Source organism: Netta rufina (assembly GCF_964035555.1).
Source record: "Netta rufina genome assembly, chromosome: Z".
In the NCBI taxonomy this organism is placed as follows: domain Eukaryota; kingdom Metazoa; phylum Chordata; class Aves; order Anseriformes; family Anatidae; genus Netta; species Netta rufina.
In genome coordinates, this window is record NC_140126.1 from 5,678,290 (window position 1) to 5,704,605 (window position 26,316).

The 26,316-nt window shown below is 44.9% G+C and overlaps 1 protein-coding gene across 1 annotated transcript in view; it reads left to right on the forward strand.

Moving 5' to 3' along the window:
- Positions 1-26,316, forward strand: part of DNAI1 (dynein axonemal intermediate chain 1) — a gene marked incomplete at both ends in the record, with an annotated part of 133,300 nt that overhangs the window by 57,950 nt on the left and 49,034 nt on the right. Inside the window, 3 exons of the mRNA XM_084305112.1 lie at positions 655-902; positions 20,601-20,690; positions 24,930-25,017. Coding sequence (XP_084161238.1) covers positions 655-902; positions 20,601-20,690; positions 24,930-25,017 — 426 coding nt within the window. The remainder of the gene's footprint in view (positions 1-654; positions 903-20,600; positions 20,691-24,929; positions 25,018-26,316) is intronic.

The window sequence follows — 26,316 nt, forward strand, 5'->3', positions numbered from 1 at the left end:
GGACAGTCAGGACATAAGAAAAAAACTAAGAAAAAAGAAATAGTCCTATTGAGAATAGGGAGAGCTAATTTCAGGCAGCACTAAGAGGTGAAAGTAAGCAGAAAAAAAGGGGAGGGGGAAGTTTTAGAAAGAGAGAGCTTCTATGCCAAACAAAGAGGAGATGTTAGACATAAGCTGAAAATAAAGCTGCAATGACTTGTGCATTGTACAGTTATGTGTAATGGCAGTGGAAATGATGCTTTACAGATACTTCAGTGAAATGCTTTTCATTGAAGAAAGAGGGGAGGCTTTAATATCAAATACTCCCAATGTGTGCAATATTAATGAAATTCAAGCATAAAGAAAGAAGTGTCCAGGAGGTTCAGATACACTTTTTTTTCCAAGGCTCTTAAGTCTCCTCCTAGAAATAAACTGCTAAAACAGTAGTTTTTCTGCATACACATGTTGTCCCCACATACCTGACATATCAATGAAGAAAAGGCTGTTCAGATGCAGGCACCCCACCTTGACCATTTAGTCCTGTGATTGATGTCTTTCCCCGATAGCCTTGCATTCAGGTTGATTTTAGGCATAGGTGAGTGCTCTCAGATCATATATTGCAATAGCAAAGAATCTTAGAAACTGATTTAACAGCAGAAACTCCTTCTTGTTTAGATGACTTCATGAAGCAGAGCCATGGCATGCTTCTGCTCTACACCATGAAGAACCCCTCCTTCCCGGAGTATGTCTTCAGCAGTGAGAGTGGCATCATGTGCCTGGACATCCACAATGACCACCCCTACCTCGTGGCAGTGGGCTTCTATGACGGCAATGTGGCCATCTACAACCTGAAGAAGGCAACCTCCCAGCCCAGCTACAAGAGCAGCGCTAAGTCAGGAAAGCACACGGATCCGGTGTGGCAGGTGAGGGTGCTCCTCTTTTCCTCTAACTAGACTTTTAATTGGGCTGAGTTCAGGTACAGCAGGAAGAAAGTGCTGTATGGGCAGAGATGTTGGTTTAATACATGTGTTAGTGATTGACACTTATTTCAAGCTAATTTTGAAATATGCAGGAAAGCAAAGAAATCGCAAGAATTCTTGGTCTTCAACAGAGATTAAATGTGAGCAAAACTTTCTTTCAAGAATTATTTTTCTTAAGTCTTAATTATTATAAGTGATTTCTGTTTTGGGAGGAATTAATGTCCTCTTTATAACACCATGCAATGCCATTTATGTTCCAAATACAAAACCAAAGGGTAGCAAGTAATGAGCAGAATGTAAAACAGCATATCAGCCCTAAAAGAGAACTATCTTGGGCACAACAAACCCAGGGAGAGCTGTCTGTGGAACTGGCTGTCACTGAGATTCAAAACACCCTATCCTGTGGTTGATCTTGAAGTTTTCTAGTGACTTAAGAATTGTGATGTGCAGGTAATGCTCTTAAAGTAATGTCTCTTAAAATGCCTCCATGTGTCTGTCACAGAAAGCCTCCAGGGAGATGATATTGTAAAGGACTGAGCAAAATATGTTGCTACGTCCAGCTAGCTTTTTAATTATGTCTACAGGGTAACCTGAGTTAAGATTGAAGCACTGTATGTGCTTCTGATCTCATTCATAGCAGTAAAATTGTGGCAGCACAGATTTTAACATGGTCTGTGTGATCCTGCTGAGGGGCAGTGATATGTGTTTGGTTTGCTAGCTTGAACTTAGAGGTATTGCTGCCAAAGCTATTGCTCTAAACTGATTTAGGCTTTCTTGCCTAATTCAGTCATACCTCTATGCACGTTGTACTTTGGCACGTCACGTGTGGTTTGTCCCCCAGATGTGGCTCCTTGTTATTGCATCTTGCAGTCAAAATCTGAGAAATCAAGGGATCCTGATGGGACTGCAGATGAATGTGGCACTTGCCAAGAGCAGGACCGGTGCTTGCTATAAACAGAGAGGTTATGCAAATGTAACATTTCAGAGAACACCTGAATTTTATATTTGCTGCTTGTCTGGCCAAAGCTTTTCCCCTAGCAAACATTTGTAGTTTTTCTTACAGGTTTACATGGTACCGCAGGAGAGGGTTGTTATCATCGTACAATGTGTCATGCACTCACACACAAAAACTACCATTACACATGCAAATCTCAGAGGGCAGAGAACTCCAAGCTCCTCCTGTTTCCTTTAGGGTTCCAGTAAAAAACAAACAACAACAACAACAACAAACACAACAACAAACTGTCAATATAGTTAAGTTGTACATGCAGCTTTTTATGACCTTGCTGCAGCATCCTACAGGTGGTCACAGTTGTTACTGTACACTGGAGATGCCAGAATCACAGAGCATTTGTGATTTGTTCCCCAGATAATATTGGGAAGGACAGAGTATGCTTAAAGTGGCCTTATCCATACAGAGCAGAAGCAGATACACTCTGCAGCCTGTAAGGGGCTTTTAGAAGTAGGTTTATGTGTAGCTCTTGACAGCAATGTGGCTGTCACAGGGGTGAAAAAAATTACTAGGCACTCAAGGGAGGTAGCTCTGCAGAGGAAAGAAGCTACCTCATGGGTATGGACAGATGTAGGTATGAGTAGCCTGTAGTTCCCATTTGTTTGTTTTATTTCCAAAGGTCGAGTGCTGAGAATCATTATCCTTATTTTTCCTCCACAGTAAAGTACCTGTATTTTTAGTAAACTTTAGAGTTTCTTACTTACCATGCCATAAAACTGAGTGAGCAGAAGTAGTAATAAGTTGATCACACAGCTTTCAGGAAAAGCGCTTGTACATCTGTTGGAAAGATCTGAACTGCAGGTATTTGTCAACATCAAGCAAAAAGTTTAGAAAGGGTTTTCTCTCATTTTGATGGGAGAAAATTAGACTTGAAGGATGATTTGTTATGTTGAGACACTAGATAGTTTTTCCTCATTCAACATTTAATGGTTCTAGAAAGTGATGTCTCGTTTTCCAGATTTGGTTTAAAGATGTGCTGTTCTCTCCCACCAGCACCCCAACTAGTCTGAAGCCTGTTCTTTGTCTAGACTACCCCGTGCAGTCCTCACTTACATAGAGACTGCAAGCCCATGACTTTGAAGACCAATCAGAAAAGTAACAAAGCTCTCCTGAACAATTAAGAGCCTTTGTTCTCTGGGCTGCCTGGCTCCTTCCTTTTCAAACAATGCAGCCCTTTCACAGTGGAAGCAAAATGGAAAGTGAGTAAAACAGCCCGACAGCTCTTTTCTTTTCCATTTCATCTTCACTAACTTAGTAATATCTCAGTAAGTTTGCATAAAACAATGCCATTGTAACATATCCCATTATTAAGAACAAAATAATATAAAATTTCTGATTCTTTCACCTAAGAGTGAGTTCATCTGCCTATTACTGGTTCCTGTATCTTTAAACAGCATAGCAATGGCTTCTGATGGATTTGACAAGTGTCTTCCATGTATTAAGCCCTACTGCAGTATAAATAAGGGAAAGTTCTGGTTTGTTTTAAATTAGACATTTCTCACTCCTTACTACCAATGGATTAAATTCTAAAGTCAGAACTCCAAAAAACGAAAAGAGAGGAACAAACGAGCACATGGACATGCAAATGTATATGCATGCAGCACAGTGTGCCTAATACAGCCACCAAAGCCTTAGGTCTTACAGGAACATAGAATTGGAAATATTCTCACAGGTCAGCAAATTAAGAACTCTGCCTTGGCAAACACCTGCTTAAAAGAGTCAGCTCCTGGGAAACTGTGCTAAACCTGCCGTGTTCTGCTGGGCAAAAGCCTTTGTGAGGTTAGGCTAAATCCCACCTTAATTGAAATAATGCTCTAAGTGATAAGCAAAAGCTTCACACCCATCATCTCTGATCGTCATCATTTTAGGAAGAAATCTCTTCACTCGGAGGCTGGTGAGGCCCTGGCCCAGGCTGCCCAGAGGAGCTGTGGCTGCCCCATCCCTGGCAGTGCCCAAGGCCAGGCTGGATGGGGCTTTGCGCAGCCTGGGCTGGGAGGGAGGTGACCCTGCCCACGGCAGGGGACTGGAATTAGATAGTCTTTAAGGTCCATTCCAACCCAAACCACTCTGTGATTCGTTCTATGATCTCTACCACTGAGTACTCCTAGAAAGCAAGTCCCTGGACAGGGTGTCTGCTTCAGGCAGTGGCTGAGTCCTGGAGCTTGGCTCTGGCTGTTAACCAGGGTGGCCAAAGTGGTACAACTTGACTAGACTTGGGCATGTGGAGCCCACAAGAGCAATCTCTTGAGAGAGGCTCTCAGCACAGAGGCCCCCTCTTTTTGTCAGTCTTTGAGCTATGTTTTTATTTTTCTCCTGTCTTTTAAAAAATAAGTATTATGATTAGTCTTTATAGCTGAGAACAGTGCTTTTTTTCCTATTCTTTATCTGTAGAATGTGTGAAATATTTTAGATTTGAAGCGTTGGGAAGCTGGAGCAGTTCAGAAACAGGGATTGGTAATAAGCTGTCGCCTGTGTGAAAGTTTTTCTTCTGTTCAGTCTCTCTTTTAAAACACTTCTTATTCAACAGATTTGTTTCCACTGTGTGCTTCTAGTCCACTTCACAACAAAACAAGGACTTTCTTTCTGCTTGCTGCTGGGATTAGTACAGTGACAGTACTGCTGCAGGGGATTGGATTTTTTTTTCACTAGCACACCGTCAGAATTGCTAACTGAATTCCCAGTGCAGAGTGTTGACCCTAAGATCTGCAAAAGGAGTATTTCTTTTAGCTGTGCTTAGAGGAAATCTCAGCTGTGGCAAGCTTGCCCATGTGCACAGCTTGGTTTGGAACTGCTATGGAGAGATCACTGGTCAGAAAAACAACTTGGTTCATTGTTAACTTACTGAACCTGATCTTGCCTGCCTGGGAGCTGACACCATGGAGCTTCAGATGGCATCCTGAAAGAATTATTTTCTGCCTTCTGTTCATGCACAGGAGGAGAAAGGGCTGGCTGCTGCTCACTAACTCTTCACCAAATGCTACTCAGGTTAAATAAGATGCTCATGCTTAAGACCAAAAGGGCAAGGAAGCATGGTAATAGTCTGCAAACTGCCAAAGGAAACCAGGGGCAGTGCCAGCTTGTACATTAGTTTCCCATTTGAATATGTGGAAGTCCCATCTCAAAAGTAAACCACATAAAATACACCTGAGACTCTCTTACAGTAATTTGCCCTGCAATTTTTTGATCTCTTCTCTAGCTCTACTTTCTGTGTTGAAATCTAAGTCCTTAAATAACTCTACAGTGATTCTTGGCAGTTCATGAAGCCACACCAGACTCACCTGATGGGGTCTTGGTTTGCTGATGGAAGTAAATGAGTTCAGTTTCAGAGACCCTTTAAAGTCAGCACAACCTGCTGTTCTCCACCCCACTCCATGCTGCTGGAAAAAATTCTTCACTCAGAGAGTGGTGAGGCCCTGTCCCAGGCTGCCCAGAGGAGCTGTGGCTGCCCCATCCCTGGCAGTGCTCAAGGCCAGGCTGGATGGGGCTTTGGGCAGCCTGGGCTGGGGGGAGGTGTCCCTGCCCATGGCAGGGGGGTGGAATTAGATGGTCTGTAAGGTCCCTTCCAACCCAAACCACTCAGTGATTCTATGATTCTATGAAGCTGATTGTGTTCACTGCACGTAGGAGAAAAAAAAAAGCATTTTGTTCATAATTTCCTGTCAAACCACCACACTGTTTCATTTCTGATGATGGCCACTCTCCTAAATCTGTCATCTGCAGTCAGACAAACAGCTTTTGCAGCTTGCTTTGCTTCGTAGATGTTAGTGCTTCACATAATATTTTGTTCATTTGGCTTCAGGCAAACAAAGAGTTTGATGCAACGAAAACAAAACAAAAAGAAAAGACAGAAGGTTGCTATCAAGGTCAGAATAGAGATCAGCTGTCTCAGAACAGGCTTGACTCCCTTCCTTCTGCCTTCACTGCTAAGGAGCACAAAATGGGTGTTTGCTGGGGACAGTTCAGTGATAAAGCCTCATTCAACTCCATAAGAATACTGTTAGGGAATAACTTCAGAGGAGAAAGAGAAATTTGGAGAAGAAAGGAGAGCAGTGGAAACCTGACACCAAGGTGGCTGGACAGGAGACAGGGATGAGGAGAATCAGTCTTGAGAGCTGGCAAGTGGGAGAATGTGGCCCGAAGGGATAATACAGCAGAAACCTGCAGACAAGGATGGTTCAGCACCAAACCTCTAGGGTAATAAAGCCAGTCGCATCTTGTAGTGGGTCAGTGCAATGTCTGTACAGAAGACCTTCATCACCACCTCAGGCTTTCTCCTACTTTTCTCCTGCTGCCAGCCCTGTCTTGCATTCCTGGCCCAGTGCAAGCAAGGCAAAAAGCCTTATTCACCTCTTACATCCCAAGAGTAAAGCAGGACGCTGTACCCTCACCTAAGAGTCAATACTTCACTTCAGTCTTTCAGTACAAGCACAGAAGAACAGAGGTGTGGGAAGAGCATCCATGGGCCAGCCAGGGGGTATTTGGGGCCCAGAGAACTCTTATCGGACAGACACTTCCCTGCTGGGGCAGTCCTACTGCCAGCAGTGAGCTCCGAGTCCAGGGACAGGCTGCTGCAGCATCAGCTGTGCTGGTCAGTCGAGGATTTGCCACTGTGCTCCTTGCTGCAGCACCGCGAGGCACGTCGTGGCTCTCAAACACCTGTCCTGTGTTTGCTCCCTTGTCCCCTCCTGGAGGGAAGTGTGGGCAGGAAGGGCTGTGCTTGGGAAGGGCCAGATGCTTGCTGTAGAAAATGGGGTAAAGAACAGCAGCTTTCTGGTCGTCCTCAGTTGCTGGTTGCTCACTGCAAAATCAAAACCCAGGTGGAGGATACTCTGTCTCCCACACAGTCAAGTTTCTCTGCTGTCGGGGAAAGCTCTGATGGGCTGCACAAGCCTATCCTGAAGCTTTAGGCTCATTTAGGCATGGTGGAGGTGGTGGAAAGTGCAAGGCACTACTGTGGCAGAAATGCTGGATAAAATCTTTTGCTTCCTGTTTGTACCTTGTTGAAAACATTTTAATGCTTTTTGAGCCACTTTAAGGTTAGAAAAGGTAAGTGTCTAAATGTTTCTTCAGAAGTATCTTTGACAATAATGGACAAAATCACTGTTCTTTTAACTTCAGTATTGTATTTTTTGAGATGGTATCAGGCTGTACCTTTTGGATATTCAGTTTCTGTAACTGGCTATTTTATAACTGTGCCTTGGGTATGGATTCTTGCAGGTTAGAATTTCTCTTGCAAAAGCACTGAAACCCTCCCTTGCAGATCATGTAGCGTTTATCTGAAAAGGTGTTTTTTTTCCACTTTGATGCTGCTTTTCCCTCTGTACTTTATACAGATGCTCAACTTATTTTCTGCCTTCTGCTCTCACTGCTGCTTGCTTAATAGATTCTTCTCTAGGTATTGTTCTTCTCTCTCCCAGTCCTTTTAGTTGAGATCCAAACCTTCTTACTGTGGATTTTCAGGTTGTTTGTAAGCAAAGTCTATGTAGTTTTATTTGCCTTTTAGTTGTACTGATGCTTGTTCGTTGAGAAACCTTCACTCATAAAATTTGAGAGTCACTTGTAAAATGTAAGTCTTTAGACCTTGGGATGTTGGAATGTGTTAGCCCACGCTTTCAAAGGGCAGAGAAGTTGTAATGCATTTGTTTGATTGCTTAGATCTTTGAATCCTGCTCTGCTACTTCAGAGCAGTCACAAAAGTTAACTAAATATTTAGCAGAAGCCAGGAAGCTGTGTTGGATCTTTGTGGAAAAAATGTGTTTCTGCACTGGCCTGTAAAATGTGACTGCTGATTGCTGGATCCTCAAAATAGATGGAGCAAGCAGCCAGAGCGGATGGCTCTTACCGGCACTGATGCAGCCTGTGAACAGCAGCGTGCTTCTCCAAGGAAGATGAAATAGTGATGAGGGAGTGATAAGGGCAGAGCTAAACGCAAGCTGAGCAGGATGGTGCAAGTGAAGCCACCCAGCTGTATAGCGGGATGTGGGGAGCAGGGGCAGCCACAGCTTCCACCCTTCTCCTGCCACCGTGGTGAGCTCAGTGGTCGGGGATGCTCAGCACCAGGCAGGTCCTGGGGCCAGCTCTCCCCGTCCCTGCTGCGAGCCTGCTCGGCCCTGCGATGACGGGAGCCTTCTGTCAGGCACATTACAGATGCTGTCTCCGATTTAGCAGCATCATACAGCTTGGGGATTTGGATGCGAGCCTGCCTGTTGTGTGTCTGCTGTCCCTGAGCATGGAGCGGGGAACTTCTTATTTTGTCTGTAAATTGGAAATCTTGCTCAATGAGCACAGTCAGAATTGAAACCGGGAGCTGTGAATTGCAATTGGTTAAATACCCCTGAGCTTTGCTGGCCTCTGGCACCCATCATTCAGCTGCATGCTGTGTGTGACATGGGAGCACCACCGTTGACAGGACAAACAGGAGAGAGTCTAATGGCTGGGTCCTTGCTCCTCAGCTGTTAACATACCAGCCTAATAAATACAGAGGGAAGTGCTGTGAGAGGAATAAGTAAGCAGATTCCTGGTGAAATGCTGTACAAAGCAGAGCATCCGACTCCCAGCAGGAGGAAAACAAACTGAAAGTAGGGCCAGCCCTTATCCAGTGCTATTTATAACCGAGCTCTGCTTCCTCCAGATAAATCTGAGTCTCTGAAGCATGAGCAATGTACAAGCCCCAGGCTGGGCCTTTGCCCTGTATCAGCGTTACTCCCATGGCCATGCTCTCTGCTCAGCTTCGTGCTGCGTCCCTCTCTTTATCACTGAATGTGCTCTTTGATAGGAGAGGTTTCTCTGCCCTCTTTCTGCATCCCAAGTTAATGTATGGTGTTTGAAGGTGCTGGTGCAGTGGATCTGATTCCTCACTCCTGTCACAGCTTGGGGCTGTGAGTCCCAGGATGATGCTATCGAGGTGGGAGGCAGTTGATCTAGCTATGGGAGAGAAGTGATTTTCCGAAGAGGAGTGTTTTTGGGGTTAAATGTGAAATGGGAGTTTATTTTACAAGGAGTCTACAGTGCTGATAAACACATCTGAATGTTTTCCTTCAGCTATCAGGAAGCTTTCAAGGACTTTGGGTGAAAAAAACAACCAGGAAAGCTTGTAGTAAAGCTTGTAAGTAGCCATATGCTGCCTGAATGACAAGGGGCATTTATAAATTTATTAGATGAGAACTTTCTGCTATTGCCTGTAGCAAGAGGAACAATCTTGCACCGGAGAAACCTGTTGTTTGCTTGTACCCATGAAAAAGCCATCAGCCAGCATTCCTGTGGTGCAGGTGACTGATAACCTGTGGATATGAGCTGCTCTGAGAGCACCCAGGCACTCCTGTGCTGTGCCTTCCCTTCCAGGATGCTTTGAGATGCTTTGGGTTTGCAGAGCAGTAGACTGAGGGGTTCTTCCTTGGTGAGGATGGGGTCCTGCCAGGCTAGCTGCTGTGGATGACACCTGACTTCTTCATAGGTGAAGCAGCTGCCTTCATTTCAGTACCTATCTATTGTTACCAAGCCTTTAAGCCACCCTGACCCTCCTAACTGGCACAGGAAAGCTGTGTTACACAAAAAGACAGTAGCAAAAGTCAGGAGATATCTGATTAGATCCTGACTTCTGCTTCAGATAGAATGGTAGGGAGTACCTTAGGCCAGAATTGCTCACTAAAGATATAAGAAAGATGAAAGGAGCCCAAACTAGACTGGAAGGTATCAGGATCTTTGAACATTTTGACATTCATCGGCCATCTAAACTATTTCCTCTCTAATGCACTCAGTACACCCGAGTGTTTAAATATTGCCGGCTCACCTTTAGGAGGAGGTAGTCATTGCAGACCTTATCTCTTTAATGGCTTCTATCCTGAGGGCTAGTTTACATCCTAAGCACTCTGAGCTTATCCGTTCTGTGTCATTATATGATTTTACAGTAAAACTTCAACATATTTTTCTACAAAGGACAGAATAACACTAAAAACCCCCCTTTACTTAGCAGCTCCCTTATCTCTAGTTTGCTGTCATAGCTGGAAACATTTGCATTTAAAAGAAAATCCAGATTCTAAGATAGGAACATTTGTCATTGGATTTATTTTTAAGTGTTTATATATATGTATGTAAATCAAAGTAATTTTTATTTATATCTCTCCATCAGCTTTTACTCAAACTCAGAAGACTTGTCTGCTATACAAAGCAGTCTCGTCTATTGCAGTGAATGAAGCAGTCACAGTGCAGTTGGATTTGACACGCAGTAAACACGTGAGAGCTGAGACTGAATTTCAAATCAGACTGAACCTTCATTTCTGGAACAGAGAAACTGTTCCTGAGTCACTGAAATGAGAAGTGGCACAAGCCAGTATGGCGTCATAGATATTACGATACCATTCCTGAAGTGCTTTCTTCAAACTGAGATTAAGTAGCCTAGCAGTCTTTACCAGTACTGACAGAGTGAGGTCATTACCTGGAAAGTCTTACATGTAACACACCTCTTAATGTACACGAAAAGGATTTCTATAATTCCCCCTGACCTGGCAGTATCACTTTGCTGAATCCTGCACCACCCTCTGATTTTTTTTTTCTGCACTGCTGCCACTAGAAATTCCCTAATTTCTACTTGTTTACATGCTTTCTTCTTCCTGTCTATGTTCCTCTGTACTTCTCTTTATCAAATTTCATCTTGTTGTTTTCAGACTGTCTCCAGTTTGTCAAGATAACTTTGAATTCTGATCCTAACAGAATCCTTTGTCTCTGACCTGTGTCATCTGCAAATATTCTTTGTATTTTGCCATCCCTTATGCAACCTTCTAATGAAAATATTGAATAGAACTGGACCTAAGAGTCCCTTGTGGGAATCATCTACAGATGTTCTCCCAAGTGCTCAGGAAATCAATGATTATTACTCTTGAAAATTCATTTTTTCAATCATTCATACACTTCATAGTAATTACATCCAGACCTAATTTTCTTAGCTTGCTTCTGAAAACATCACAGGGAGTATGCCAAAAACCTTACTAAATTAAAGGTATACCACATCTGCTCCTTTCCTCTAATCCTTTAGACCCATTAGCCTGTCAAAGAAGGAAATCAATTTTGTTTTGCCAAGATCTTTCCTTGACAAGCCTATATTCACTCTTCCTTATCTTCTTACCCTGTAGATGCATATTGATGGCTTAATACTTTGTTCCAGCTCTCAAAGTTCAGAGTTAGGCTGACTGGTCCTCAGTCCTTTAACCTATCTTTGAAGACAGGTTTTGTTTTGGATTTCCTGGGGACGTTTTTGCCCTGTTCCTATCCTCCAGGACCTCTCCTAGCTTCCACAGATAGTTTCTAATGATTCAGAAATTGCTTCAGCTGCTCTTCAAGCACTCTAGGGTGTCCTTGCTCAGTCAGATATATCTGTCTTATCTCAGTATTCTCGCCTGTGCTCCTTAAGTTTAATTTTGTTAAATATCTAGTCACAAATATCTTTTTGTATAGCACTGAAACAAGGAAGGCCTTAATAGTTCTGCTTTACCTGGGGGCTGTGGTGGCACCCACCTTTCTCCTTCTAAATGATAAACACAGTAAAACAGAGGCTCAGATGAATATTTCTGGGATATCTGATTCAGGCTCTGGGCCCAAAAAGTCACATCCCCGTCAGAAGAGTCTCCAGCTTCTTCCCCATGCAGGCATCCCAGGCAGTGACAGGAAGGTATTGCCGCACTCCTGAGGGCTGCTTTTCTTCGTGAGGTTTCTGGGTGTGCAGACTCTTGAGTCTGACAGTGGAAGCTCAGCTCTCCTCATATGGCAAGCCTGATCCTTCCTCTCAGGGCTGGCTGCTCCTCTTTAGCTGTGGCTGAATTCCTCCGTCTGCTTTGCTTTTACCAGCACCATGTCTAGAGCTCAGGGATGTAGATGGGGACAGGGACTATGCTTTCACAGCAGGGCTTCTGACAACAAAATCAAGGGCTAAGGTCTTTTCTGGTAATATTGACCAAAACTGTTATTGTGTCTCATCTCTTCCATTCTTGCTAGATGTACCATAGCAGAAATGCTGTCTGCTTCCCAGTGTAAGAATGGTAAAGGGCCCTGACACAACCCAGTGGTCTCTTTTGCTGAGCAAGCACCACAGGCAGGAGCCCTTTATGCTGTACCCTGCCATTCTGGCTCCAAGATGGACAAGCTGGCCACTCCATAGTGCTGGTGCTCCTCATTGAGAGGCCAGCTGGAGCTTACATGGCTCCTCCCTGCCTGCCTGCTGAGTCTGCCTTTGGTAGGAAGCCCAGGCCCACAAGAAGCCAGGGAACAGCCAAATCTCCTGATATAGTGGTATCGTATGCCCAAAGTACAGAGGAAGAACTTCTTCCCCAAGTGTAGACCTAAATCTTGGAATAAGCAGTCTGCACTAGGTTATCACAGCTCTTTAAAACTGTCATTCCTGCCTCAAGTTAGGATGACTCATATATATAGCTCACTCTTTGCCTTTATCCCAACTAACCATGCTAAGGGGTGAAGCTTTCCGTCTTCCTCCTTCCCACCTCCACACAGGACAGCTTGCACTGCTGCCTATGTTAGCACTGAGGCCTCCCAGACAATGTCCTGCTCCTCTGAGGCTTGCTCTGCCCATCTCTTGGGATGCATAAAGATTGACATTGGAGCTACTTTACAAGTACTTTGGAGCACAAGTCCTGTGAGGAGCAGCTGAGGGAACTGGGGTTGTTCAATCTGGAGAAGAGGAGGCTCGGGGCAGAGCTTATGGCTCTCTACAGCTGCCTGAAAGGAAGGTGTGGGGAGGTGGGGGTCGGCCTCTGCTCGCAGATAACCAGTGATAGGACAAGAGGGAATGGCCTCAAGCTGTGCCAGGGGAGGTTCAGGCTGGAAATGAGGAGACATTTCTTCTCAGAAAGAGCAGTCAGGCACTGGGACAGGTTGCCCAGGGAGGTGGTGGCGTCACCGTCCCTGGGGGTGTTCAAGGAAAGGTTGGATGTGGTGCCTGGGGACAGGGTTTAGTGGGTGACAGTGGTGGAAGGGGGGTGGTTGGACCAGATGATCCTGGAGGCCTTTTCCAACCTGTATTATTCTATGTGAGTGAAGTATCTTGTGCTTTCTAGGTGACCACGAGTTGTTTCTGGAGGGTCACTTGTGACATATTTCAGGAGAGCAGCTGTGTGCCTTGCATGTGCTCTTCCTTGGCTTCACTTCTGAGACCTGCCTGAGGATCCTCAGCAAGGCCCATGTATGGGGCCAGGCTGGGGAGCCTGGTAAGCAGTAAATGAAGAATGGCTGGCAATATGCTTGATCGAGGGCATTTGGGGACTTTGTTATAGAGGCACTGCTTTGTCTCAGCAGCAAGGAGGGACAAACTCTTTGCTCCAGCAAAACAGAAAGTCAGTGGACTTGGGATCGGCGGTCTGACTTAGGAGATTTTCACCACAGCAGATCCCTTGGGCAAACAGCAGAGGCAAATGATACAGGGAGGGAAATAAACAAAAAAAAAATGACAATTTGTCATTGACAGGAGGAGAATGTGAAAAATTTCTTCTCTGCTGGTAATGAATTGTTGGTTTTGAATGCTGCTCTGCTGAGAGTCACTGGCAGGAACCAACAAGAAACACATTCGGAGGTGATAGAGGGAAGAAATGAGAACTGCTTCGTTGCTCAAATTGAAGACTGCTGTAGAGGAGTCCAGGGGAATATGTGCACCAGAACACAGGAGAGATCAGCTTGGCTCCAGAAGATGTGACATACAGAGGAATTTATCATAGACTTCAGCATGAGCCCTCTGCACGGTGCTGTGGCAGCCTGAAAACAGGAGAGCAACAAAATGGAAGCACGCAGACCAGTAGTAGCCACTGTTTGGACTAACACATCCAGCATTGGATGGGTCCTGCTAGGTAGAGTTTGGTCTATCTGCCTCTCTGAGCATCCACACTGTGTTCATCTGTCAGCTGCTGACCTGAGGTGCCGTGTGATGGATGCAGCCATGAGAGCTTGCGCCCTTAGTGAGGAAATGTGGTTTTGACAGAGGGTTTGTGCCTGTGCTCTGCTGCCAGGGCAGGCACAGCTAGAGAGAGCTGAGGAGCAATTACTTCACCATGTCTGCAAGTCTGTTCAAGGAGCAGATCTTTGCCAGTGGGAGGCCTTCAGTAAAAGTCTTTGGTCAGTGTGAGTGTAAGAAGTGTCTGAATCTCCCTACTTAGCCCTCTGTGCTCAAGATTTGAAGAAAACAGGGTGTGTGGGAGAGCAAGGGTGCTCTCTGCAGACGGTGACCTGGCTGCCTGGAAGGGCTGGGAATCACTTGTGCTCCTGCAACACACAGCTGGGCTCCTGCGAGAGACTGGGACTCCGTTCATCTAGGGTGCCGGGTAGGTGAATGCCCTGACCTGCTGGGCTGGGCAGGATGGCAGCTCTGTGAGACTGGTTGTCTCTACAGCTTGGCAGTGAGTTACAAAGGAGCTCCTGAAGAACAGAAACAAGTACACGTGTCTAAAGCTGAGTATTAGAGAAGAGCGTGAAGACAAAGAGAGTTAAAGAAGCTGGAGGGTGCAAAATGAGCTGTGATTATCCAGGGTCATGAAAATGAAGGGAAAATATTTGTGGAGTGTATTAGAAGTTAAAGGAATGAAGAATGTAGGCTCATTGCTAAAACAAGCTTTCAGCTAATATTGAATGGTATGGAGAAGAATGAAATATTCGATGCTATCCTGTTCAATTTTACAATAAACATATGAGACTGACTGCTTAATATGATTAATGTAAAAAGGAGGTGAAAGCATAGTTCAGAATAGGGAGAGAACATATTAAATAATGTTTAGATGAGACAGGTGTGTGCTCATCATCAGGATCAGCTTAAATGTACCCTGGAGTACTTAAAGAATTAGCCAGAGCAATTTCAGACCATTAGCAGGCATTTTAGGGAGTTTTGTGGCTATACGCATGCTGGATTTTAAGCAGAGGTTAGTGTTTTTGTGCAAGCCTTTATGCAGCATCTGATCTGACAGAATACAAGGGTTGGGGTGTGCCCTGGGACATGGATGAAGGGAAGCATCGCCCTGCTGTTTCCTGTGGATGGGGACACATTCACATACCCATGGCGTGAATTGACTGGAGTAGTGAAGAATGTAAAGCCTGCTGTCATCAATCCCAACACACTTTTCAGTGGTGCCATGGAGCCAATGCCTGGGAAAAGATGTTTCTGTGGGTGCTTTCCTCAGAGGGGCTGTCCTTGCATGCAGGAGGGACAGAGGCATGGACAGGGTAGCAGAGACCAGAAAATAGTGTCTGAACGATTCATCAACGCTAGAGGCATCTTAATCCAGCCACAGCGACTCTCAAACCGTGTATGAGAGCACAGCAATGTTTTGGCAGCACTCCAGCCTGCAGGACAAGCATGGCCATGAAAAGGAGGAAAGATCTAAAAGGATTCGAAGAAGTGAAAAAACATTTGGGTACAAATGATAGGATTGGACCAAGGGAAGTACTGACCAGACTGACCAATTTTGATTGCTGGAAAAACATTGGAACAAATGGCAAAACCATTTGTAAATGTCTAGATAATTAGGTGATTCAGAGAAGCCGACATGGATTTGTCCAGAATAAATTGTCAAGCCAGTATAATTTCTTTTTTTTTTTTTTTCTTTCTTTTGTTTTTTCTTTTGTTTCAGAGAAATGGGCCTTGTGAAGAAGGGGGAGGCAGTCAAGGTTATCACCTCTATCCATCTTGGCTTGACTAAAGCTTTTGATCCAGGCTCACACAGTGACTTTCTTATAACTGTAGTAGAGAAATATGAATTGTATAAAATCACCATAAAGAGGCTGCTCAGGTGGCTCAGGCTCTGTGCTCAAGGAGCAGTTATCCAGGGCTTGCTGTCAGAAGCAGAAGATGCTTCAAGTGAGACCCTTGAGCTGTCAGCCCGGGTCTTCTTTTGATCAATACTTTCATTAACAACTCAGATTACAGAATAAGGAAGGCCCCTTGGGAAGACGAGACACTTTGCGGGACACGATTATGTTCAAAATGATCTTGATAAATTGGAAGAAAGGTCCAAAATCAATGTGATGAAATTCAATAAAGACGAGAGCAAATACTACATTTAGAAGGGGGAAATTAAATGTACAAACCAGGGGATGACTGGTTAGGCAGCAGGGTGCTGGAAGGAGATTTTATGGCAGATCACCCACCGCCAATGGTCATCAGTGCCATTTGTGCATTATGCAGTGCTATTGCACAAAAACATGTAATTTGGATTTATTAGCAAGAATATAAAGTAGAGGAGTTTGTAACTCCTGTTTTTGCCCAAGCCAGGCCCTGTACAGTCTGTCTGCAGCTGCAGAGAAGGGCTGAAGGAGAAGCACAGGAATGGTGAAGGCTCGAAGAGCAGGACATGGAAGGAACAGTTTAAGCAATTGGTTTTGTTTGGCTGGGGAAGAAAGGGAAGGGAGCAGTGACACAGCAACCTTATCTTGACCTCTTGAAGACTGTTATGAAAAGGGAAATAAACAGTTGCTTGCTGTGTCCACTGGGGAGATGACAAGGAGTAACCACTTGATTTGTGGTGAAGGAGGTTTCCTGCGTAAGGCCAGTTAAGCACTGACACTTGCCTACAGGGCAGGTGTTGGGTGCCTCTTGTTGGAGGCTTGGCAGAACAGGCTAGCTGAAATGTCACCAGGTAGGGATGTGTCTGACCCTGCCTCAGAGCAGAAGAGATGCCCTTTTTGGTCACTCCAAACCCTGCATTGCCAGGACAGCTTTGATTAGGGCCGTACCGATTGCCAGGTTGGCATTGGAAGGAATTCGTGTCCGGGTCACGTTGGCCCAGACTTTCTTCAGCAGCCCAGGGGGTCACTCGCTTGCTGGAGTGATCTGAGTGTGCTTCCTCAGGCAGTTCCTATAAGGGTGACCCGAGGATTTGATACTGCCTTGGTCTTTCTTCTTCCCTACCTGTGACAGATCTTATTCTTTCTTTAATCTTTGAATGACCAAAGCTCTTTTATTTCACTTAAGGGCAGGATTCAGCAGTGTTTTGCTGCTCCAGTGCTGGCAAAGGGCTCCGTGGAGCACAGTTAATGGGGAAGGAAGGAATTGCTCATCAGTCAATGTGCATGTGTCGCATGTGGCACCCCACAGCTGAGCTTTGGCAAGCCAAGAGCCAGCCGGGGGGGCTGTGTTTGCAGTCGCAGGTGTCTCCTTACAATACAGGCACGCAGATTCTGCCCGTGGCTGCCTGCAGAGTGCGCGGGTCAGCCTCGTGGTCAGAACAGCTTTGGCCAATTGTATTTTCTCAGCACGAGTGACTAACAGCCTCCATGCCATGAAAACTGATTGAGCATTATTTCTTTTCTAGGAATGACATCAGAAACATAGGAATTTTCACGTCAGATTGGATAAATGGTCTAATCTCCTGTTGGCCAGGAGCCACTGCCAGCTGCTATAGGCAAAGATTATAGTACTTTCTTGCTAAGAATTGACGAATTATTGCCCTGCTAACATGCTCTACATGGCAGTGGACATGCAAGGTTTTACTTTTATTTTTCTAGGAACAAGTAATAATTTTGAATAGTCTCATTTTCTTTATAAATAGCCAGGCTTTGAGAAGTAAAAATTAAGAATTATTAGGCTCTTCTCAGAGGTACCACATAGCAACGAGTCTCACAAACTGATTTTGTGCTGTGAGTATAGTTGGGTTAAAGATCACACTGAAAAAAATAAGTGTGTCCTTGATTTTGTTATAGGTCCCATCAAGATCACTCACTTAAAGTACTCTGTTTACTTGTCTCCTTTCCACTGTTTACAGATGCTTTTCTTTCTCATGTGTTTTTTTGCTTTTACTCTATCATAATTGAACTTTTGCTGTAAATTGTCTCATGCAGCTGCAGTCCTGGGATCATTATTACATGCTTCGGAGAAAAATTAACTTCTTCCCAGTACACACACAGTGGCCTGCTTCCCACATCAAATGTCCCACCCCGCACAGCACGGATACTGCTGATGACAGGAGGTTGTGCCACGTTCGCGGGCCTCTGGGAGCAGAGAAAAGGCCGGTTAAGAGCAGATGCCCGATTTGATTGCAGTATCACGAAGGCTAATTACTCTAATAAGCGTTCATGGGATTCAGGGATCAGGAGAGAAAAGATCACAAACACTATTAAGGTGTCAGAGGTGTTGACAGCAAATTGGAAGTATCAAGTGCCAATTTCTGTTTTCTGAAATTCGGGCTAATGTCACTGAGAGCTGCTGACAATCATCTGAGGGCAGATCCTGATGCCCTTGAGGGACTGTGTTCAAGCTGCCTACATTATGTTCCTAACTCAGGTGCTATTGAATGTTTTGAATGTGGAAGCAAAAGTACCCCAAGCGAGTCAGCCTTCTTGCTTTTGTGGGCTGCCAACTCCACCTGTCTATATAACAGATGAGGAGAAGTAGTAGTGACAATGATAATAGAAAACTCGAATAGCTATCGATCAAAGAGAGGGTATTCAGGGTGAGCAGACCCTGGGGAAAAGCTCTCCAATTGGGGAATGCTGAAAGCAGTTGGTTTTGGGAAAAGAAGAAAAAAACAAAAAACAAAAACAACAACAACAACAAAAAAACACACACACACACAAACAAACTAAGGTTGTGTGAGTGCTTGTGTTGTGGGACACCTCCCAATGAGGTTCCTGCAGCACGCTGTGTTAATGTATAAGTGAGGGCTCTGGAGCTGTGTCTGCACAGTGTGATCAGGGAAGGACTCCAGCTGCTGAGCCTTCATCCACGTGTTTTCCATTGATGTGACGGGCTGTTGCTTGGCTCCAGCTCAGGTACAAAGTGTCTGCACTGTGCTTAGCCAGAGCAGAGCTGGGAAGTCAGCTGCTGCTGTCCCTGCAGAGCTCAAGGAGAGCTCACTAAGGAGCACCTGAACACGTACTCTGACAGTGGGCAAGCGGGGACTCTGCCTGCAGAGAGGGCCTGGACCAGCTCAGATCCTAACATGTGCATTGCTGGGAAGTGTGACTGGTTTTCCCAAATATTTGGGCAAGTATATGGAAGAGGCAGAACCAGAGTTGGACTGAAGTTATGTTGGACATACAAATAAAACCATCTTATTGTCAGACTAGTTTAGAACGGCATTTTAAAAAGCTCACATTTGAAGCACATCCCTTTTTCTGTGCTCAGGATGAGACATGTAGAACATGTGTTTTTAACCAGTTCCCCTGAACTTCATGTTTCTCACTCTGAATTAAAATTCCTCACTACGCCAACCCCTTCATCTGAAGCAGCTGCTGGTGACCACCATGGTCAGCAGTTAGCTCATGACCCCAGAGAGATATTCCTGTAACAGATATACATTTGTGCGTGGTTGCCAGCCTTGGAAATCACTCTTCTCCATATGTGCCATTGGACCTGTCCTTTGATCACTAGCTGCTTATTCTGGGCCACATAGAATTATGCCAGTCCTTAATGCAAGCTGGCAGAAGTGGTTCCACTTGGAGACTTCGATTTCTCCTCTGTGAGGATGTTCAAAGGGTGTATGCTACACAAGACTCTTCAGTCACATCTTATGGCCATGTAACTGTCATTTTGATATATTCTCAGATGCATTCCCTTTCATTTTATTTTTCCTTCCTCAGAAAATTGTGTTCTAGGTAGGGGACCTGTTCACTAGAGAATTAATTACTCTTTGGTGAGTCTCTTGCTGAATTTTCATGCTTCACAGAGCTTCACAGTATAAACAATTTTACAAAACAGAATTAACACTTTTTCCCAGAGAAGTAACATCAGGATACCCAATCTGTGTAATTGAACTATTCAGAACGCGGCTTGTTTTCTGGACTAGGTACCAGATAAATAGCTGGTCATAGACGCAGTATTTGGTAAGCTCTAGGATAATCATGCCCATTTATCATGGGTGATATTTAGGGAAATGTATCTGCTGCACTGCCTGGACAGGAACAAATACACCTTTGAAAACCTCAGCAGAACCTGCCAAAGTGCTTGTCCCCATCCAGAGCTGACAGATGCCCACAGGAGTGTATGCTGACAGGCCCAGTGACAAGTCATCCTTTTCTCTTCGGTCTGATTGAATTCCCAGATCTGAAAATTGAGCGTTCTTAATGCTTTTGGTCTAACTGAAATGTCTCTTCTAAACTGTAAGCCATTTATCTGAGTTCTAATCTCTCCTGCTGAGCTGTCACAGTCAAAAGGCAAATCTCCTTACCAGGCAGGCAGATGCTCTGAAGATGTGGGGAGAATTTCAGTTTTAATGGAGATGTTTTGATCCCCCCGAAACAGAAGTCCCTCAAGGACCCATGTCACACATTGCCTGCAAGGGCTCATCTGCACCACACATAGGGACAGAAAGCTCATTTGAGCTGGGCTGGCTGAAGGGTAGCCCTATGATACTGCACTCGGAGGAGTAAACCACATGGGAAGGTGTTTGCACAGGGGCAGTGATGTGCTCAGGTGTCTTGGAGACCCTGTTGAGACATCCCTGCAGTAAAGTGAGTGACAGGAGTGCTGGGGGCACCCATGAAACTGCCTGTGGTGCTGAGTGTGTTCTTACATGCTGTGAGCCAGCATCAGGCCTCTGGGGTGGAAGCCAGCTGCTCTTTAGGAAGGATGTGAGGGGACCCTGCTGAGGGCCTAGGGCTCTGCCGTGCTAATGCTGTGCTAACTGGGGCTGTCTGCTTGTTTCAAGGTCAAGTGGCAGAAGGACGACATGGACAACAATTTGAACTTCTTCTCTGTCTCCTCGGATGGACGGATTGTGTCGTGGACTTTAGTTAAGGTAAACAGTAGGTGGCAAATCGCTTTCCTGGCCAAATTATAACCAATTGCCTCCAAAGGTCAGTCATGCATTGGTTTTATTATTATTTATAGTGACCAAGGTTCGAAAAGAAGTGGAAACAAAACATCACAGGTGCAGTCACAGCTTATTGCTGCCAGCTCCCAACTGGGTTGGGGGGCTCCATATTAAACTCTGAAGTAAGCAGAACCTGCCTAACTCATTGCTCAGGACCCACCCTTCATCTCATCTGCACCTACAGCACACCGTGGGCCTGAATACCTGAGATCATTTTTCTGCCTTGCAACTGCTGGAATTCAAGACTGGTCCTTGCTCTGACACCTTTCTTGTCCTGGGAACGTCACCCGGGGACAAGGCAGAATGATCTGCTTTCTTCCCCAGCTTCAAGACTCCCACCCCCAAAATGCTCCCCTACAGATTGCAATTCAGAATGGGAGAGGGAAGGTGCAAATTTCTTCCCTGCTCTGGTGCAGTGTGTGGCCAAAGTTGCAAAGAGTAATACAGGATGTTACCTAGGAGCCTGGCAGCTGCTGCCCTGTCCCCCAGAGCTGCTAGAGCAAGGAAGAGCAAGTTGAAATACTAAAATACTACAGCCAGAGAGCAGGGAGGAAACTTGCATTTACACTGGGATGGATGGCAGCAAGCAATCGAACAGGCGGAGGGCTCCCCCCTGCCAAGGCATTGCCTGCTCACACCAAAGACAATCTCTGTAAACTCATTGGCATTCTCTGCCTTTCATTTCTTTTCCTTTTGGAGTACATACATTGATAGAAATGTCCCTAAATGACTCTTAGATTTATGTCTCTGAATCTCAATGTGTGCTTTTTCTGTTGGGTATTTGAAAATTACTTTTTTTTTTTTTTTTAATTCTGAAATAATTGAATTACCCTAAACGGGAGTTTGAAGCAGCTGTCCCATTATTTCCCAGCAAGCAAAGAAATTTCTTTACATCTTTGGATGCTTTTTTTTTTTTTTTTAACCTTTTATACCAAGCCATTCAAAAACTGTCAGTTCTGAAAATTTTAGGCCTTGCCACGATGGTTAGGGTTTTGTCTCAAACATTATACATACATTTAAGACTCATGTTCACTTTAGGAGTGGAAACCACTTGTAAGGAGCACAGAGTTTGCAGAGGGCATTGATTATCAGGTTCTCTCATAAACTCCTCCAAATTCATTCTTGCAGCTTTAGACCCCAGAATCAATCCCTCCTGTGAGCGCATCCCAAGTCCTTCTCCCAAAAGCTCTCAGAGCTCCCTGAACAGGGACAGGCTAACATTGTTGCAGCACTCAGCTCCTTTATCTCCTGCATAGAAAAGCCCAAAAGATTTATGCTGAAGTGGGTGGTGCACACCTACAGCTAAACACATCCAGTTAAGGTGACCTGGCAAGTTACACGTATCTCCTGAGCCCTGGTAACTGAGTGTGCTCAGCTTTCTTCACTCAAGAGATGACACTCACTGGATTAAGGCTCTTGTATTTTAAACTTCAGAGAAATTTCACAGCTGGGACAACCTAGGAGTCTGCAGATAGGCTCTGATAGCAACTCAACTTGGGGAGGGCTTTTGGAGACAGTTTTGTTATTCATCTCTGCTTAATTGTGTTCCCACACTGTAAGGTGCTTCTTTTTCTTGTCCCTTCAGTCTGTGGTTTTATACACACAGCAAGGAGGAATGAACAGCCTGCTTGAATTGCAGCTTTACAAGAGAGTGAGCTCTGAGTTTTATTTAGAATAAAATTAAAGAGACTCCAGAGAACTTATATTTTCCAAATCCATAGTGCAAATATGGAATAAATGAAAGAGAGCTTCATTAATCATTTTGACAGGACTATCCAGAAGTAAAGCTGCTTTAAACACTAATAACTCTTTGACACCTCCAAAGCTGGGAGCACAAAGTGGATAAATTAATTCTTACTTCTAGATGGACATCTGGTAAGCACCACTCAAAAGCTGGCTAGAAGACTTGTCAGATTTTAGCTAGGGATGGTCAATCTGCACTGGCTGTGGTGGTTGTCTCTGTTAGAAGCAGGCACCATCACTTTGGACAAGCTTCATGTAACATTCATTTGTGCTCAGGCTGTCATCTTGGCTTGGTTTTGGGTCATCATGAAGGTGTGAAGCTGAGGAAGGATGCAGGAATTCGGCAGCTGGGTGGCTGTGCTCTCCCACTTCAGATTCATGCGCTGCCTGTCGAGGAGAGCTGTCAGTGCAATGTCAAGAATCAGCTGGTTGGGGTGCAGTCTGGCACAGCCCTTCGGCCTGATCCTCAGTGCTCCCAGGTTTGTAGTCATAGCTCACCCTTCCTACGTGACCTAGAGCTAAATTACTGAACAGCTCTGGGCCTCCTTTGTCACTTGAGGTTAATAACAACAGCTAAAGGGAAGTAGGCAGCTGCGAGGCTTAATTCACTAACGCTTTCAAAGTGCTTTACAGTTGTTTGTCAGAAACAACATATTATTGTTCAGTATTCCTGGAAGGCCAGGCTGTCAACAGTCTGTTTACCCAGAGGAATATGTGAATGGCTCTGGCGATAAACAGCCCCAGGAACAGATGCATTTTCCAGACTGCGAGGCTGGGTACAAAATAAAAGCAGCACTACAGGGAACTCTGCACAAGTAGGATCCTGTATGAAGGCGAGAGGCTACAGGAGCTGTCCACGGAGGAGACCTGAGCCAGGTGGAGATTCTGGGAGGCATCTTCAAAGAAAGGCTGCAGAAACGCATGAGCTTAGAGAGAGAACCTCATGTGGTTTGCCTTTTTGCTTGAACACACCCGTGTGCCTGCCCACAGCATGTGCCTGCTGAGTTAGGCTCTGTTAGACACACTGGGTTTATCAGAGTGATAAACACAAAGTACATGACCTCTTTCTTAATGTCACTTCTGCCTGTACCCCCTGAACCTGGCTTGTTCTAACCCACGTGCTGTAGGAAGAGTCACTAACAGAAGGTAGGAGTCCACAGGCTGCAGGAGGCTGCCCTGGTTCTTGCTGTGATCTTAGAGAATAGTTACTCCCATCAATAGGCAAGAGCATGTGGTTCGGCAGCAGTGCAAATTAATGAGGAGGAAATTAATTATTTTATGGGTTTTGTCCTTTCTTGAGCCTTCCATGACTGTGTTCCCCCAAAATACAATACAAATGTCTTACAAAACACAGTTGCCTCTGAATTGCAGTACTGAACAGATGCTTGCAAGGTCTTCTCCCCCTTCCCCTAATGCACAATTCCCTGGGACTGACTTTTCCTGGCAGAATCTTTTTTTTCCACCTGAGTCCTGCTCTTGGTTTAGAGAAGCTCCAACTAAAGCTTGATTCACTGAGCTAAGAAGTTATGTTTTGTTCTCACAGTGCTCCAGTGGGAAATCTGCAGATTCATGAAAACATCCAGTCCTCAGCCCACACTTCTCACTAATTTAATCTTTAGTTCTTTGTTCTTTTTATCAGCCCCAGGGTATTCTTATATTCACAACCAACTCCAGTCTGCAGAGGTATTTTAATTCCCAAAGCTAGTCTAAGAATGGATCTTTGCCCTCTCTTTTTTCCCTCATACTCACCCACATGGTGTCTATTTTCATCAGGCTTTTGTCTCCTGCCAAAGTTGTAAACTCTTTGGGACACGGCCTTTTTGCCCTGTGTTCATGCAGCACCTAGCAAAGCAGTGTTGTGGCCTGCGATGAGAGCTCTTTAGAGCTCTGGGGATAACAACAACATGGGGCACTTTTCCCTTGGGGTAGCTGCTTGCTAGATGTACTAGAAGTACTGGGACTTGAGGCTGCTCAGGGGACAACAGAGGGATGGTAAGAAGAGGGGACTGGTGAGGTGGTAAGTTACTATCCATTAATGTGGGTTTAGTTAGCTCCACAATAATACACCATACCCATCTTCAGCCATGCGGGGTGACTTCACTTAACACAATGATTTAAGCTGACAGTGTCAACCCACATTTTAAAACATTGACCTCAAAACCTGAAGCTGTCCAGGTCAGTTGCATGTGCCTGGGTGATGTACCAGTGGCTCTCAGTACCAGTGCTTCAAAATACCAGTTTCCTGGAGGCCTTATGTAAAACAGCATGTTAGCAAGTTGCCAACTGCGGGCATGAAACATTAAACAACTTTTGGAAAGCTTTTTAAAATTCCTCCATAAAATTTGCCATTTGAAAGTACTGAATGTCTCTGTATTGTTGCTGTAAAGCCTGTTATTCATGTGGAATCTCCTCTGCTTGCAGAATGAGCTGGTTCATACAGATGTCATCAAGCTGTCAGCAGAGGGAACAACGATGCAGGGGCCAGAGGGGCTGCAGCTGCAAACGCTTGGTAGGAGCCCAAGTCCTTGCCATGCTGATTAATTACTGACACAAAGCCTCTAATCAGTCATTCAGAGGAATTAAATTGGGAGTGGGGTGTTGAGATGGAAAAGGACCGAGAAAGGGTTACTCCTCCTGGCTTTGAACGTGTGGTAGGGCAAAGTCTGCCTGGAAGCAATGGCCACTAATTGAGTCAAGGTTTGCTGCTTGTCTTTGCTTGCAGAAAAAGATGAACATTAATTCCAAAAATGTTCACTTTGCCCTGACATCCCAGTGCAAACAAGGCGTGGGCATTACCTGTATTTGTCAAACCTAAGTTGGTTTTATTCTTCCTACCAGACATTGATGTGAGCTGGACAAATCAAAAAGAAAAGCAACCTTTGCCCTCTTCTGGGTGCACAGCTCACCCAGCCTACAGTGGGATGTGCCTCCTTTGGCTTTGGCTTTCTAAAAGCACAACGTCCATTCTGAGCTCCCTATTTGAATGTTAGGCTCCCCCCATACAAAGTGGGAACAGTACAGTCCTTCTAGGCTGAATCCCCTCATCCTGGCTGTCCTGTGCTTGAGACAGGATTGGGTGAGTCACCTCTGGAAGTCCCAAACTACACGGGGAGCCTTGAGGAATCCCCTAATCATCCTGCTTTTCCCTATGAAGTTATGGTCTGGGTTTGGAGGAGGCACTTGCTCTGCATTTAAGGATGTTCCTAGGCTAGTAATTGCCGAACAATTTGTTTTTGCGTTGCCACACAGATTCCAGGAGGCCAGCTAAAGACCAGCAGTACCTCCCAGAGGCTTCAGGATTATTTGTTAGTGTTACTGGGAAATGGATTTTTTGGAGACTTGCCTTGAATATTTAACAATCTATTTAAATGTTAAAAAATGCAGACAGCATTACAGGGTTGAAATGACCTTAACAATTCTCTTGAGATCTACATTTTGTTATCGCTTAAGACATAATGCTGTTTTCAGCTGCCTTTGCAAAAAGTTCTCTGTAACTATGTGCTTCTGAGCCTTGTCTGCTTGTTCTGATTTGTCCTCTGATGATTGCTGTGGTTGTCCCTGCTGGTCAGGAGACTGAAATTGCTCTGGCAGTCAGCGGACGTCCCGTCTTCTGCTCTGGACCCTTCTGAAATTTTCTTTCACCACCATTCAAGTTTACTTTTTTGGATGATGTTGCATCTGTCATGGGAGCAGAAGCCAGAAGATCTCAAGAAATCACATCCTGTTGTGACTGACGCCTGTTTTAAATACGGGTCACAATGTTGCTTGATTTGAGGCTTTTGAAGTCAAGAGAATCCTTCTGTGCCTG